Raw genomic sequence first — 15,323 nt, 5'->3', positions numbered from 1 at the left:
AAAGTATAAGGGTAAAAACCGTTACATAGTCACATTGTGAGTGATTTCCACAAAAAATGTAAATTAAAAACAGGTGAGTAACTTCCGGAATCACTGTTACTATGGAGACGGGCCGAGTATTGTTTCAACTTAGGAAAGCTGACCTCCTGTTCGACACACTGTGGCTTACTTTAGTTAAATTTAACTGTCTGCAACTTGTTTGGTTATTTGATAAGAGACATTGGAAGCATTTTCCTTTTTCCAGAGGCAGAGACATGTCGCAAAGGTAAACTTTCAAGCAGGCACAGTCGCTAATGTTGTACGGTCACCGGCTACCGTAGTTTACGTGAATTTAGCTAGTTAGCTGGTTTCATGCAAACAGCCCCGACAACGTTTAAGCAAAGTTGTACTTTAAAACTGTGCGTAAAACATGAAAATATAGGCGAATAAAATAATACTAACATTTGAAAGCATTTCTGTAATGGCATACGAACGAGCAAAGCAATACAGGTAAATAAAGTATTTGAAAGTCTATTTTTTCATACCTCATTTATGGCAGCAGGGTGGCAGCAGTGACTAACTATAGCAACAAGACTGACGCGTGATACTGTTACTGAATCGATTTTTCCCTTATGTGTGGCCAATATAAGTGAATGGGGCAAAAACTACTGCTCTGCTTGTAAAAATGCAAATGCTTGCAATTCTTGCAAAATTGTATTGCAACGTTTATCTGAAGTTTATATGAGGCTTTAGGAGTTTGAGGTAGACAAATCAAGTGGATAGCTTACAAAGTTACAGTTGTCTTTAAAGTACTAACTTCCCTTTTTTTGATGCTACCTCTTCATCGCAGATTAGCAAGGAAACAGTGTGGAATCTACCCTGTGGAAATTACCCTAGAAAGACTGTAACTTTGGAAGATATCCATTTTATTTGACTAAGTACTGAAGCCTCATTTTGAATTTTTGAATTAGAATGACTGTGGATTTTGTCCCTCATCACTTAGGGATCTCATAATGACCACTACGAGCAGGAGGAATAATTACAGCAAGCAATACGTCTTTCAGTGTTAATATGGGCACATGACTATTGTTTCAGGACAGTCTTGGAAAAATTGTGTACAAAGACTGAACACAAAAAGATTGTTATTACATTTGCAGGGCATACAACGAGCTGTGGGCAGAGGCCCAGTTAGAGTTGAGCCGTCTGCTAACTGAGGAGCTGCCTGCTGAGCCACCTCGTCCAGAAAAGGACAGGGTAGTGTTCTTCCAGCGTCTGGCCATGCTTTATGTGCGCTACATCCAAATCTTCAGACAGCTGGAGAAGGTCTATGACCAGGTGGTCCACCCTCAGAAGAGACAAGTTATTCGGGCGATGCTTGATGGTGTCATAGGCAGGGTGATAGAGCTGAAGAATGAAATGGTGGAAAAAGAGTTTTCAGAGTACCACTACATGGATGACGTCCTTCACGACTTAAAGCTCAGACCTGTGAGTTTAATTTTTCATAGTTATTAAACTGAATTGAAATTCTGAGATCTGAATAAAGTTATCAGGAATGTCTCTTCATAACTCAACAGTTATTTTCATTGTTGTCACTTTAGGCAGACCTTGAGATCCCTATCCCTCTCTACTTCATCACTGAACGCAACAAAGAACTGCAAGAACGAAAGACTATGCTCACAGATATCCTTAAAATGGCAGAGGTTACTGAAAGCCCAGAAGTGAGTTGAAAAAGAGCTACATTTTAGTTAAAGCCTGTATGTGTTACATATTTTGTATTGCATCAGGAAAACCAAAATAATAGTTATCATTCATTATTTGTTATACAGTGGGTATGGAAAGTATTCAGACCCCTTTAAAATTTTTCACTCTTTGTTTCATTGCAGCCATTTGCTAAAATCAAAAAAGCTCTCTTTTTTTCTCATTAATGTACACTCAGCAACCCATCTTGACAGAAAAAAACAGAAATGTAGAACTTTTTGCAAATTTATTAAAAAAGAAAAACTGAAATATCACATGGTCATAAGTATTCAGACCCTTTGCTGTGACACTCATATTTAACTCACATGCTGTCCATTTCTTCTGATCCTCCTTGAGATGGTTCTACTCCTTCATTGGAGTCCAGCTGTGTTTAATTAAACTGATTGGACTTGATTAGGAAAGGCACACACCTGTCTATATAAGACCTTACGGCTCACAGTGCACGTCAGAGCCAATGAGAATCATGAGGTCGAAGGAACTGCCCAAGGAGCTCAGAAACAGAATTATGGCAAGGTGCAGATCTGGCCAAGGTTACAAAAGAATTTCTGCAGCACTCAAGGTTCCTAAGAGCACAGTGGCCTCCATAATCCTTAAATGGAAGAAGTTTGAGACGACCAGAACTCTTCCTAGACCTGGCCGTCCAGCCAAACTGAGCAATCGTGGGAGAAGAGCCTTGGTGAGAGAGGTAAAGAAGAACCCAAAGATCACTGTGGCTGAGCTCCAGAGATGCAGTAGGGAGATGGGAGAAAGTTCCACAAAGTCAACTATCACTGCAGCCCTCCACCAGTTGGGGCTTTATGGCAGAGTGGCCCGACGGAAGCCTCTCCTCAGTGCAAGACATATGAAAGCCCGCATAGAGTTTGCCAAAAAACACATGAAGGACTCCCAGACTATGAGAAATAAGATTCTCTGGTCTGATGAGACCAAGATTGAACTTTTTGGCGTTAATTCTAAGCGGTATGTGTGGAGAAAACCACGCACTGCTCATCACCTGCCCAATACAATCCCAACAGTGAAACATGGTGGTGGCAGCATCATGCTATGGGGGTGTTTTTCAGCTGCAGGGACAGAACAACTGGTTGCAATTGAAGGAAAGATGAATGCAGCCAAGTACAGAGATATCCTGGAAGAAAACCTCTTCCAGAGGGCTCAGGACCTCAGACTGGGCCAAAGGTTCACCTTCCAACAAGACAATGACCCTAAGCACACACCTAAAATAAGAAAGGAATGGCTGTCCACCAACGTTCACCATCCAACCTGACAGAACTGGAGAGGATCTGCAAGGAAGAATGGCAGAGGATTCCCAAATCCAGGTGTGAAAAACTTGTTGCATCATTCCCAAGAAGACTCATGGCTGTACTAGCTCAAAAGGGTGCTTCTACTCAATACTGAGCAAAGGGTCTGAATACTTATGACCATGTGATATTTCAGTTTCTTTTTTAATAAATTTGCAAAAATTTCTACATTTCTGTTTTGTTTTTGTTTGTTTTTTTTTTTTCTGTCAAGATGGGGTGCTGAGTTTACATTAATGAGAAATAAAATGAACTTTTTGGATTTTAGCAAATGGCTGCAATGAAACAAAGAGTGAAAAATTTAAAGGGGTCTGAATACTTTCCGTACCCACTGTATTTCATTAGATGTAAATAAGTAAATGTATTCAAATGTCATTTTATATACTTATTTTTATTGTACCTATAGCCTCTAATGGTCAAGGACATGAGTCAAGAGGAGGCCATTAAGATTATTCAAGTGGTGGAGAGGACCCGCCAAGGACGTTTGAGGGCAAAGTTGAATGAAGAGAGCAGAAATATGAACAAGATGTACAGGACCAAGGACTCTGGAGCAGTTAGCATTGAGTCGGCTGCGGTCTGCATTCAGAAGGTTGTCTGCTATTACCATAGTAATATATGCCTTTTTCTCTGCCTCTGTCTTTGCCATGTCTGTTTCATGCTGAAAGATTTGGTTAAATATGATTTGTAGGTGTGGAGGGGCTACATAGAGCGGAAGAGGGCAAAGATTGCTCGGGATGAAGAAATGATTTTTCTAGGAATGGTGAGTTTCATCAATTTTGCTTATGGTCTGAAAAACTACATATTCTATCTATCTATCTATATATATATATATATATATATATATATGTGTGTGTATCTGTATTCTATCATTCTTTGTTTTGCTTGAGCTTAAGTTAAGACAGACTAGTATTTTTAAAAACTTGAAGCTGTATTGCCACATTTCCTTGTTTAATTTCAGAGTGAATCAATACTTTTGACATTCCTGTCCTTTATTTTCTTTCTGAGACGATCAAAGGTTTTTAACATATTCATTATGTTTTGGTCACTCCCATCTAAGGTCATGGATCCAAAATACCAGGTGCCATACCCTGCGGAAATCACTGCCCAGGCCAATCAAGCTTACACGCACATTAAACAAGAAGAGCATGAGGAAGACTACCAAAAGTCAATAGAAGCTGTCACAAAACAACTACGAGATGTGGAGGGTCATGACATGAGCAAGACAATGAAAGACCAAATTCGGCAGTGGTTCATTGAATGCCGGTAAGGTGGCGCAGAGGGGGTGGTATGATTTTTGCTATAATAGTATAATATTTACACATTTAGTGACATTAATTATGTAATTAGTTCTCTCCTTTTTCCTGTGTGTGGGTGTGTGTTTTTTGTTTTTTCTTAAACAGTGATGCTACCGGATCATTTCCAGACTACCCTGATGAAGAGGATGGTGGCTCAGCTATAATTTTTGCAGAAAAGAACCCTCAGCAGGTAAAGCCCTCGGTCAAGAGTATGGTTGCATATTTTTTCAGTAGTTTGCAGAAGGAGAATCCTGTTGGGTATACATTTTTTTTTTTCAGTTAATGGAAGAAATTGCTGAAAAGGAAGAGGTGGATTCGAGCAACAAACCAAAAGGGAAGGAGGAAAAGAAGGAAAAGGGGAAAAAAGACAAGGGGAAAGATGAAGAAGAAGTAAGGCCTCAATGTTATTAAATACATTTTTATTTATTTGATATAACATTGAGTAACTTCTGGTGTTATCAGCCTTTTTTAGATGGATAAAAGTATTTAACAAGAGGGATTTCAACCCAACTCTTGCTGGCTGTTTCACTCCTTTGCATTGCACATTCAGTGAACCAAAATAACTTTTGAACTTGAATTTGGAACCGCAGGAAGAGGAGGCAGGGTTGAAGATGCTTCCTTCAGCTTTTCTGTCAGACTTGGAAGTGGGAAACAAAACCTATACAGGTACGTTTAAATCAAAAACAGGTGAAGATATCCTGTAGTTAATAGCACTTTGAGGGTATGTTGTTTAAGTAGGTGGCCATTACTCATTCCTGATAAGGCCTGAAGTAAATGTTTGTCATCCTCAGATGTTTGGAAAACCCGCAATGAATCTAAAAATTTCAGCCAGAGGCACGAGGTGGAACTGATCAAAGAAGAAAAGAGGAAAGTCATTGAGACAGAGATTCGATTGCAGGTGATGCTGACCACAGAATACTAAAGCAAAAAGCCAGTACTGTCATTTTTACAGGCTGATAAAACTGCAGGGTGGTGCTTGCAAGTTGGGGTTACACTGTTTTGTGTTTGGCCAATTCAGTGTCCCAGACACTGGTGTTTAAAAGTGATAACAGCACCACTTGTTGTTGCACTCAGTGGTCTGTTCTTCTTATATCAGGTAGATGAGCAGATGAGACAAGAGCTGGCTGACTGGAAGCTAGCTGTGGATAAAGACAAGGGTGGTAAAACCAAAGGAAATGCAAAGGTACTAAAGTGAAAGACAGTGGTCACAGTTTACATTGATTTCCTTGAGCTGTTTCCTGATAATGTTCTTTTACTCCACAGAAAAAGAAAGGATCTAAGAGTGGAAAGAAGAAGAAAAAGGAGAAAGATCTGACAGCTGATAGGTGAGGTCTCACAGAGCCTATACCTGATGAACAGTGTATGGTTTTCTGTACAGACTTGAATTGTATAAATTGGATAAATTAGTAAATGCAAATACTGGAGAAAACGATTACATCCTTCATTCACATCTACTAGGACTCTTGAGTCTCTCTGTCAGGAGCTGGTGGAACAGGGCTTGTTGAAAAAGGCAAATAATGTTGGCCTGCAGGATTACTTGGGTAAGACTTTGTATATTATTTGTGTAGACTGGTGTGTCATCTTTCAGAGCTTTTTTTGTCCTGTCTTTTGTCTTTTATGATCATAATTGTATGTGAGATTTTAATGTGACTACAATCGATGCAATGACACAATACAGAACTCTTACTTTGTATAGTCCAGGTAAATTATGTAGTGGCATGCTGCCCTCTTCTGGTTGGTGACTGCCAAAGCACTATGATCACAATGAACAATTCCAAATGAGCACAGTAATCTTTGTGGTCAAATGCAGATTTTGAAGTTCTTTCTTGGAGTTTTTGCAGTGATTAACCATGCAGATGAATAACTACTAGTGTAATAGTTGTTCCCTCCTGTTCCTAGGCGACTATAGCTACCTTGGGACAACACTGAGGCAAAATGACATTGAGCCCATGCCTTCACTGTCAGATGTGCGACAAGTCTTAACTCTATATGCAATTTTACCATTAGGTATGAAAGTTATTCACTTTATATTTAAAATAAATATAGCTAAAAATGGTTTGCAGTTTGGATATAAGATGTGTGTTATTTGCAGGCTCTCAGGTGGTACACGAGAATGCTCCTCTGATAAAGGCCATCCTGCTGACAGGGCCGGGAGGTGTAGGTAAGAAGATGTTGGTCCATGCAATCTGCCACGAGACAGGTGCCAACCTGTTCGATCTGTCACCTCTGAACACGGCAGGAAAGTACCCAGGCAAGAGTGGCCTCGCCATGATGCTTCACATTGTCTTTAAGGTGAGACACTGGTTTTCAAAAGAATCCAGTGCCATTGCCATCTAGCAAGTTTATAACGTAAGTCTATATGTGTAAAGGTTAACATTGTTACAGATCTACCACCATTATATATGGTATGCAGGGCAGTATGTTGTCATGTAATACCCAGCAATGCTGGTTAAGTATAAAATATGGTGATTTTAGCATAAAATTATTATATTTTGACTCGTCCAGAAAGTAAAAATGCTGTTCCTCAATCATCTTCGCACAGGTTGCGAGACTGCTGCAGCCTTCAGTAATATGGATTGAAGATGCAGAGAAAATGTTCTATAAGAAAGTTCCCAAGGAAGAAAAAGAGGTACTCCTGAGCATCATGAACACTGGGTAGCATCATTATGTTGCACTAATTTTTCAGTTATTTAGTCACATGGTGATTATAAATGTTTTTTGTGTGTAAACAGTTAGACCCTAAGCGGTTGAAGAAAGATTTGCCCAAGTGCCTTAAGTTGATCAAAGGGGAAGATCGTGTTCTGATAGTAGGAACAACTAAAGACCCTCTAAGTGCTGATATTAAGTCACTGTGCAAAATGTACAGCAAAATCATCCTCATCCCAAGACCTGACTACGGCTCAAGATACAGTAAGAAAAGAGTACAATAGGAGAGAAATTTTAGTATTGAAATTTATGTTTGTGGTCTTTATTAAGTAGTTATGAAAAGTGACTCCTCTGACTGTGTTTGCCTTCAGTCTTGTGGAAGCAACTGATTCAAAAGAAGGGAGGTGAGGTAACCAAGGCCCTGGACCTCAGCTCTCTTGCCAAGATTTCTGATGGCTACACTCCAGGTCACATGGTCCAGGTGGTCCAGAGTGTTGTCACGAAGCGTCGCATCCTTCAGCAGGCTAACAGACCCCTGACTGCTGCTGAGTTTGTTGCTCCTTTAGCCAAGTTTGACCCCGTGTTTCAGGAAGAGGAAGAAGCCCTTAAAGTAAATTGGATATGTCATATTTAATTTATTCATCATTACATTTTCATCACTGTGATTATTTATTTGTCAGTCTATTTTAATGGAAACATGCTTGTTTATACTTCTTCCTTGCATGTCACCAGAACTGGTACGCAAAGACCCCCCTGGGAAAGAAGAGGATTAAGGCTGCCACAGGAAAGGAAGAAGAAGAAGCCCCGGTTAAAGGCAAAGATGCAAAGAAGAAAGGGAAAAAATAGTTTGTGACCCTTTTTTAATCACAGCTGAATGTAGTTAAATATTTATTGAAGCTCGAATGAGAATTAGCTGATGAAGACAACACTGTCCCACTCTCTACAAAATAAATACAAAATTGAATAAAAAGTGAGTTTTCCAATACCATGAGAGCAGAGTTTAAGGATGCAGTGAAATGCCTGTTCATGTTGTAATGGTATATAATATGATGTAAAGTAGATAAAATCTTCTTTGTACTATTACTAAAACTTAGTTTAAGGAGACAGAACACCACAGCTCACATTCTACGAATAGGATTTTGTACATTCATATGGGAAGGTGCTAACATCTGTCTTGTAATCAAATTAAGAGTTCCTCTAATGAGAACATAAATAGTCATTATATTTGTGTTGTCACTTATTGAATGTCAGCATTGTGTACTATCTCCATCGTATATTTTATGTGATGCTTTAAACATTGTCCTAACTACTTCCTGCATGTGATTACATATATGTTTGGAGTGGATCTACTAGTTGACTGATCCTTATGAAATATTTACCTCAGTAACATAACCCACCAAAGGCGCTCATATGCCTCCAAGCAAACTACATACTTTATAAGAATGTGATCTAAAATAAATTAAGTGGCATGGCTCTAGAGGACAAACTCCTATGGCTATAGTTATCAGACCCAAGGCCACGCTGTAATTAGACATGCCAAGATTGTCTGTTTTATTTGCTTCATTCAAGGGCATCCAATGTTTTTGCTGTATGGCTATAGCTGCCTGGCTATGACACTTGGTTGTGAGTACCACATTTGGGATGTTGCTGACAGAAATAAAACTACCATCATGGTCTTATACCCAACAGCGGGGTGAAGTGTTTTTGTGGGTCACCTAGTCCGAGCCCATTATTAGATGACTACTGTAGGCGCAAGTTTGTGATTTAATATACAGTATTTGTATATTATTATATTCCGGTATTCCTTCATTATGACCGCTGTCAGGTGAAGAGACTCTGGACCAGAAGAAATGTGACACACAGGAGGGGGAGTGTTTCCATACATGGATTCAGGGGCTTAGGTGGAGTGTTCAGCTGTTTTGTCAAGTTCTAAATTCACTCAACACATCCTCACATTGCCTTGGTTCTTTTAACATTAGTCTATTTTTAGCCTATGTGCACCATCAATAGGATGCTGCACACGTGAAGGCCCACATTTCAAGATCGCTGCTCGCTGGCTTCAATGTCGCAGGACATGATTTGGGGCCTCCTTCATCTTTCGAAGAGTATAGCATCCTGTTTAGAAACCAGCATCAAAAAACCATAGAATGCCCTGAATTTTAACCCAGTAAGATACAAAGTGTTCTGCTGGGGGTACATAAAAATACCAAAAAGTCTATATGTGTATTTAAACTCACTTTTTATTCTGTCATACTCAAATGTCGGAGAAAACTGTTAAAAGCTTTGTAATGTATGGGCTGCTGGAGACTTGAAAAGAGAGACTGGTTTGCTTCTGTGGGCCACCATTCCCCATTCAGTGATGACAAGTTGTTTTGTGTGCCCTAGCAGGACTGCATAGAGATTATCCTGTTGATAGAGTTTCACTGGACTTAGGAGTGCTCAGTGGCACATGGAGCTGTCTATCAAACTGAGATGAACACAACGCTGGGCAGTGCTGGCTTTGTTCTGTCGGGATGGCTGGATGAGGGAACCCCACAAACTGAACACCTTAGTCCATCATTTCTCGGAGAAGGAGGAGCTAGAGGAAGGTTGATTGGCATTAACCAGTTCTGTAGGTGAATGGACATTTACACTGCATGGCTGCTGTATTTTTCTGAATGTTTTGTGCTTTTCAGTTTGATCTCTCAGGGCTTGGTTTTATACAGTGGTCAACCACTATGCCACTTTTTCTATGTAATATATACAGTATATGTTTAAGGACAGGTACATATGGGCTTTCATGTGTAGACTCACTAGTGATGACCTGCTGAAATAGGAGCTTAATATTGCTTAATCTTTTGTGACCTTTTCAACTGTGGCAGTGGTGGAAACTCCCTGTGGAGATCCATGGACTTTGATCTCTCTGACCTGAGGTTTAGGACACTGACAGATATGGGTCAGTATTGTAAAAAGCATGTGATAAAACTGCATCAATCGTATACTAGTAGAATGCTCAATTTTTATTGGAAGAGATCTTAGATCGCAGTGCGAGCAACCTGGTACAAAAAAAAGGGTAGTGTTTGATTGTATGTAAAACAACACTTTCATCTGCAGACGGTACAAGTTATACAGACCACTGACCTACATCATCATGCCACGTGAAGGTAACTTAAACTTTCACTGACAGATGCTTTCAACTAATTTGCACTTGTGTCTCACTCAAGAAAACCATCAAACACACTAAGCCCATTGTATACATTTTGATTGTTTTCGATGGTTCCATTGATGGTGGGCATGAGTTGCCTCACACAATTAAAGCCAAAGCTATCTTTGCGCTCATACTGACAGAAGGCTATTTTGGAGGTTAGTATGTGGGGAGAGATATGTCAGCTGTTCAGCACTACGCTCCATCACAGCAAAAAAAAAAAGAAAGCGCTATAGGCTGTCTGCTTTAGAGACTGGGACGCAGTTTGCAGACCTCGACATGTTCTTCTTTGGCTGAACGATTGTTGTTAATCTTAAAGGCTTTGTGAAAAACAAGACAAGACCTGGACAGATCTGTTGCCATGGTGGATGTTTTATCCAGTTGTTTTTAGGTGAAGGGCATTGGTGCAACAAGAGAATATGCAAGGATCTTTTCTTTCTAGAGTGGGTACATCAAGTGATCTGGTATGTTCTGGTTTTATTTTGGTAGTGTATCTCTTCATTATTTGTTTGGCTTGTTTACATACTTTAATAGCACCAAAGGGAAGTCACCATTGAACATGGTGTTAATGGAAGTTTTTGATAAGTTGAGTCTTATATTGCACAATTATATTAGGAAATGTCTTATAAAAGGTTAAAGTCTTAATAGGTAAATACAGTATTTCACAATCACCAAGGTATTTTTTTTTTATTTTCATAGTATTTAATCATTTATGTGGCATCTTGAAGAAGATATCACCTCATATTAGGCCTCTAGAGGCAGTTTAGATAATTCTTTGCAAATTTAGTGTCACTGTGTGATGCATTATGAAATATCATTTTAGTTGGCAAATAATGAGAGAGTGTTTTATCATTTCAATCATATCGATCAGTTTAGAAATTGGCAGTTCTCATTGCCCTCTTATTTTTTTTTAAGACTTCCCTTTTCTCTGAGTTCAGTGCATGCAGCGTGATAGAGGAGGCATCACAGCTGAGTCTATATTGGTGGTGCTGAGCTCAGCCAAGTGAGGTGACAGAGATTACTTTGCTCTTCATTACTGAGGAGGACTGGCACACCATCACAGGGATCAACCATATGAGAGCGTAGTCATTTGTATGCATTTTGATTGGCCTTTTTGAAGTAATGGTTTATATCATTATTAGCATGAGAAGAATTTGTTTGTCATTTGAAACATAGTTGTACTCATAACAAATACAGGGTATACATTGCAACAGGTTATTTACTAAACTCTATCTACAGAGTGTCCCTGAAAAAAGCTGAATGCCAGTGTCAATGTGAATGAGCTGTGAATGAGTTGGTGGAAGATTCATGGTAGGACAGAAAATTCTTTATTATAGTGGTAAGATGGATTATGAGACATTACCTGATATGTATTTTTTTAAATCATATTGCAGTTCTAGCCCTTCTGTGATTTCTGTGGTAAAAAGCAAAGATTCCCAAATCACACTGAGAGAAGAGCAGGAGACATGGGAGACAACAAACCTGGAGGAATAATAGCGGCAGCAAGTAAGTGCTCCTCAAATACACAGCTGTACCTTTCAGTGTGGTTCTTTCAGTGTGAGTGAGAAGATTTCAGATCTCTGATATTGTGTGTGTGTTTGTTTGCCAGAGAACCGGCTGCAGGTGGTGAGGGGTCTGGAGGATGTGGAGGTGTCCGAGTGTGAGAGCTGCACCTTTGAGGTGACCCTGAACTTGGCCTACATCGAGGGTGTGTGGACCAGGGATGGGATGCAGCTCAAGTCTAAGCCCAACTGTCGCATCAGCATGCATGGGAAGAAACACTCCCTCATATTGAAGAGGGTGGCTCTAGGTGACGCTGGCCAGTTCTCTTTTCAGGCTAATGGCATTCAGACCGCAGGTCGACTCAGTGTGAGAGGTAAGGTAACACAACAGAATGAACTACTTCCAATGTCAAGTCAAGTCAAGACATGACCAAGGTCTAAACATTTAAATGATGGGACAGCCTCATAAGTATGTCTGATCATACCACTTTAGGTAACAGCCCAATACACCTAAAAAGATTTATTAATGTATACAATTATAAATGAACAAATAAATAAGTCTGTAAATAAGTCCACTATGCTAGTGGCAGAGCACCCACCCACCCCCATATAGCCACAGCTATTGGATTGATTTCTCAAAAGTTCGCATAGACATTCATGGATCCCAGACGATGTATTCTAATGAATTGTAATAGCTTTGATCCACCTGACTTATCATCTAGCACCATCATCAGGTCAGAATTTCAATTTGTCCACTAGTTAAATGTATGAACCTGCATAACTAATGACATCCCCGTCACCCTCACCTGTACTTTGCACTTAGTGCAAATCTAGAAATGTTAGCATACTAATATGTTAAACTAAGACGTGAACATGGTAGATATTATAGCTGCTAAACATTGATTATCATTGTGAGCATGTTAGCATTATGATGTAAGCATTCAGCTAAAAACATCACTGCGCCTAAATACAGTATCACATATCCACCAACACTGTAGACTAGACTTGTTTTAACACTTAACACTTTCAGTCGTTTTGAACCACGACATTAGAGTGAATGAACAAGCAACACTCAAACACTTGCTGAAAAGTTTATGGGCATGGTTTGGGTATCTTCTGCCAGCTAGGGACATCCATATAATGAAGGAGCTGGAGGATGTAGACACAATGGAGCGGCAACCTGTGACCTTCCTGTGTGAGGTCAACCAGGTGGATGTGGATGGTCGGTGGTACAGAGATGACTGCAGGATCCGACCTGGGGACAACATCAAGATCAGACACCAGGGCAAGTGATCAACCACATGGTCTTTACAGAAACTAACGGCCCAATGATATAAAATCCTCCCCAATGCTTGCGTCATAGTAGGCCTACATTCAACTTTGCAAAGAAGCTGTGTTTGAGTGGGCATAGTGGTTGTAATAGGGAGTTCCTAGGTGTAAATATATAAGAAAGAAATAAAAACCTGGGTAAATACAATACATAAAGATAATAAACATTTTGCTTTGATCTGATTGCAGGTAAAACTCACACCCTGCTCTTCAGGTCAGTCAGGCCAGAGCATGCTGGAGAGATCAGATTCACTGCAGAGCGTGTCTCATCCTATGCAACTCTCACAGTACAAGGTGAGCCACCAGACTGTTCATATCACAATATAACAAGGATTTATGCAGGAAATGATGCCTGTCCTTATTTCTTCTCCTCTTCAGAGCTCCCAGTCCAAATTGTGCGTCCTCTGAAGGTCAAGATAGCCATGTATCACCACCGGGGTCTACTGGAGTGCCAGGTGTCACGGCCTAATGCACAGGTCAGGTGGTACAAGAACAGGAAGGAGCTCCTGCCTAGTACGAAGTACCAAGTCATCAGCCAAGATGTCTACAGGCAGCTGACCATCGATAATGTCTGCTCCTCAGATGAGGACACCTACACCTGTGATGCAGGAGATGACAAAACCTCATGTCAGCTCCTGGTAGAGGGTGAGATACCTGTTTTCACAGTAATCATAGCAGTCACAATGTCAAGTTGATGGCCAACCGTATGCTTTGCATTCATGTAGCTACACTTTTACAATACTTAACCAAATGGTTGATGCACATATGCACATGTGTGAACTATACAGTCAGAAGACTTTATTTGAATGCTAACAGTCAGGAGTTGCGTCAGTAGTGGTAATGTGTATTATGGCTGTACATGCAGAGCAGGCTATCAGCATAGTGCGGGGGATGAGCGCAGTGGAGGTGATGGAGCCAGAGCCGGCATTGTTCCACGTGGAGACCAGCTTGAAGTCAGGGAGGCCTCCGAAGTGGACCCTGAACGGTGAGGTGCTGGAGCCATGCGCAGCGGTGAACATCGACAGGGAGGGCACCCTCCACAGTCTCTGTCTCACCTCCACTGAAAGCTCAATGTCCGGCCCTGTGCTCTTTGTAGCTGGAAAGAGTCGCTCCACCGCTCAGCTCACTGTGAAAGGTGAGTATCGAAATGTTCTTAATCTTAATCTAAAAAAATGAAAATGAAATATCATATAGTGTTTAGAGTATTATTTTGTCTAGCCTACCACAACCACATCCATCACATATCTTTGCACTGACTTAGCAATAATCAGCTGTTGTTTTTATTTATTCATATACTGTAACTAGGAATTACTAGCTCTGCAACAGGAGGATGGAGCATACATGGAGACGCGAATTAAATTATAATAATATAGTAATACAAAAAGAAGTAATTTTGTTGTCAGACTGAATTTTCATCTCAAAAGAGCATCTCTGAAAACAGGCATTGAACTGTAAGTACCTACTCTGTGTCTTTGCCCTACAAGGGACTGGAAACCTTTCCTGTTTAATGTTTTATCAGTGCTAAGAGGTACTGTAAAGTGAATGAATGTGGACATTTTTAGGAATGTCTCTTTAAGCACTCTTTACATATTTTCCCCTGCAGAGCGACCTCTTCAGGTTCTTCACCACTTGGATGATGTGGAGGCGAAGGAGAACAGCTCTGTGACTCTGAGCTGTCAGTTTGCCCCTTCTCCCAGGGTGGTGCGGTGGTTTAAAGGTCGAACTGCTCTGAAGACTTCGAACAAGTACAGCATGAAGAGAGAGGGGAAACGAGCAGGGCTGACCATTCATGGCTTGACAGCGATGGATTCAGGGCAGTACCGCTGCATGGCTGGAGGTTCACAGAGCACAGCACATGTTAAGGTAGAAGGTAGGTTAAACATGATTTGGGAAAACTGGGTTATAAGGTGCTATATGGTACTGTTCAATATATTCAGATTTTTATCATACTGCTTTCTTTACGTTAGTTCAGTTAATTTCTTTATATAATCACTTGTGTCTTTGTTTTGTAGCACGAACACTTAAGTTGGTCAAACACCTTGAGCCGGTGGAAATTGAGGAAGATGGAGTCGCCACTTTCTCATGTGAGCTTAACTATGTGGTCGCCAACGTGGAGTGGCTTCTCAACAATGTCCGCCTCTATTCCAACGCCATCAACAGGATCCAGCACATGGGCACAATGCACAGCTTCATAATCAAGAAGCTGCGGCCACAGGAGAGCAGGGTCACCTTCAAAGCAGGCCTTCTCTCTGAGACTACAACCTTAAGGGTCAAAGGTCAGCCATAGCAATAACTGAAGTGTATGAACAGACTTTTTTTTTTTTTTGTTAATTTCTGA

At 40.5% G+C, this 15,323-nt stretch overlaps 2 protein-coding genes across 2 annotated transcripts in view; both read left to right on the top strand.

The window, feature by feature from the left end:
- The first annotated feature begins 254 nt into the window (after nucleotides 1-254).
- Nucleotides 255-7,977, top strand: iqca1 (IQ motif containing with AAA domain 1). Its single transcript, XM_022737984.1, has 19 exons — nucleotides 255-265; nucleotides 1,137-1,464; nucleotides 1,578-1,697; nucleotides 3,436-3,618; nucleotides 3,718-3,789; nucleotides 4,087-4,292; nucleotides 4,430-4,514; nucleotides 4,604-4,714; nucleotides 4,915-4,990; nucleotides 5,116-5,222; nucleotides 5,421-5,507; nucleotides 5,588-5,649; nucleotides 5,783-5,865; nucleotides 6,224-6,331; nucleotides 6,417-6,616; nucleotides 6,867-6,953; nucleotides 7,057-7,234; nucleotides 7,342-7,580; nucleotides 7,703-7,977. Exons 1-19 carry the CDS (start codon nucleotides 255-257, stop codon nucleotides 7,814-7,816), a joined length of 2,457 nt encoding a protein of 818 aa, XP_022593705.1. The 3' UTR covers nucleotides 7,817-7,977.
- Nucleotides 7,978-11,620: 3,643 nt separating this feature from the next.
- Nucleotides 11,621-15,323, top strand: part of LOC111233166 (obscurin-like) — a 40,080-nt gene continuing 36,377 nt past the window's right edge. Inside the window, exons 1-8 of the mRNA XM_022760958.1 lie at nucleotides 11,621-11,660; nucleotides 11,764-12,030; nucleotides 12,780-12,941; nucleotides 13,175-13,279; nucleotides 13,364-13,630; nucleotides 13,851-14,120; nucleotides 14,589-14,855; nucleotides 14,998-15,261. Of these exons, the coding sequence (XP_022616679.1) occupies nucleotides 11,621-11,660; nucleotides 11,764-12,030; nucleotides 12,780-12,941; nucleotides 13,175-13,279; nucleotides 13,364-13,630; nucleotides 13,851-14,120; nucleotides 14,589-14,855; nucleotides 14,998-15,261 (1,642 nt within the window). The remainder of the gene's footprint in view (nucleotides 11,661-11,763; nucleotides 12,031-12,779; nucleotides 12,942-13,174; nucleotides 13,280-13,363; nucleotides 13,631-13,850; nucleotides 14,121-14,588; nucleotides 14,856-14,997; nucleotides 15,262-15,323) is intronic.

The sequence above is a fragment of the Seriola dumerili genome, unplaced genomic scaffold (assembly GCF_002260705.1).
Source record: "Seriola dumerili isolate Sdu_G_001 unplaced genomic scaffold, Sdu_1.0 BDQW01000002.1, whole genome shotgun sequence".
In the NCBI taxonomy this organism is placed as follows: domain Eukaryota; kingdom Metazoa; phylum Chordata; class Actinopteri; order Carangiformes; family Carangidae; genus Seriola; species Seriola dumerili.
Note: the sequence above shows the minus strand (reverse complement) of the source record. Positions and strands in the feature narration are given on the sequence as shown.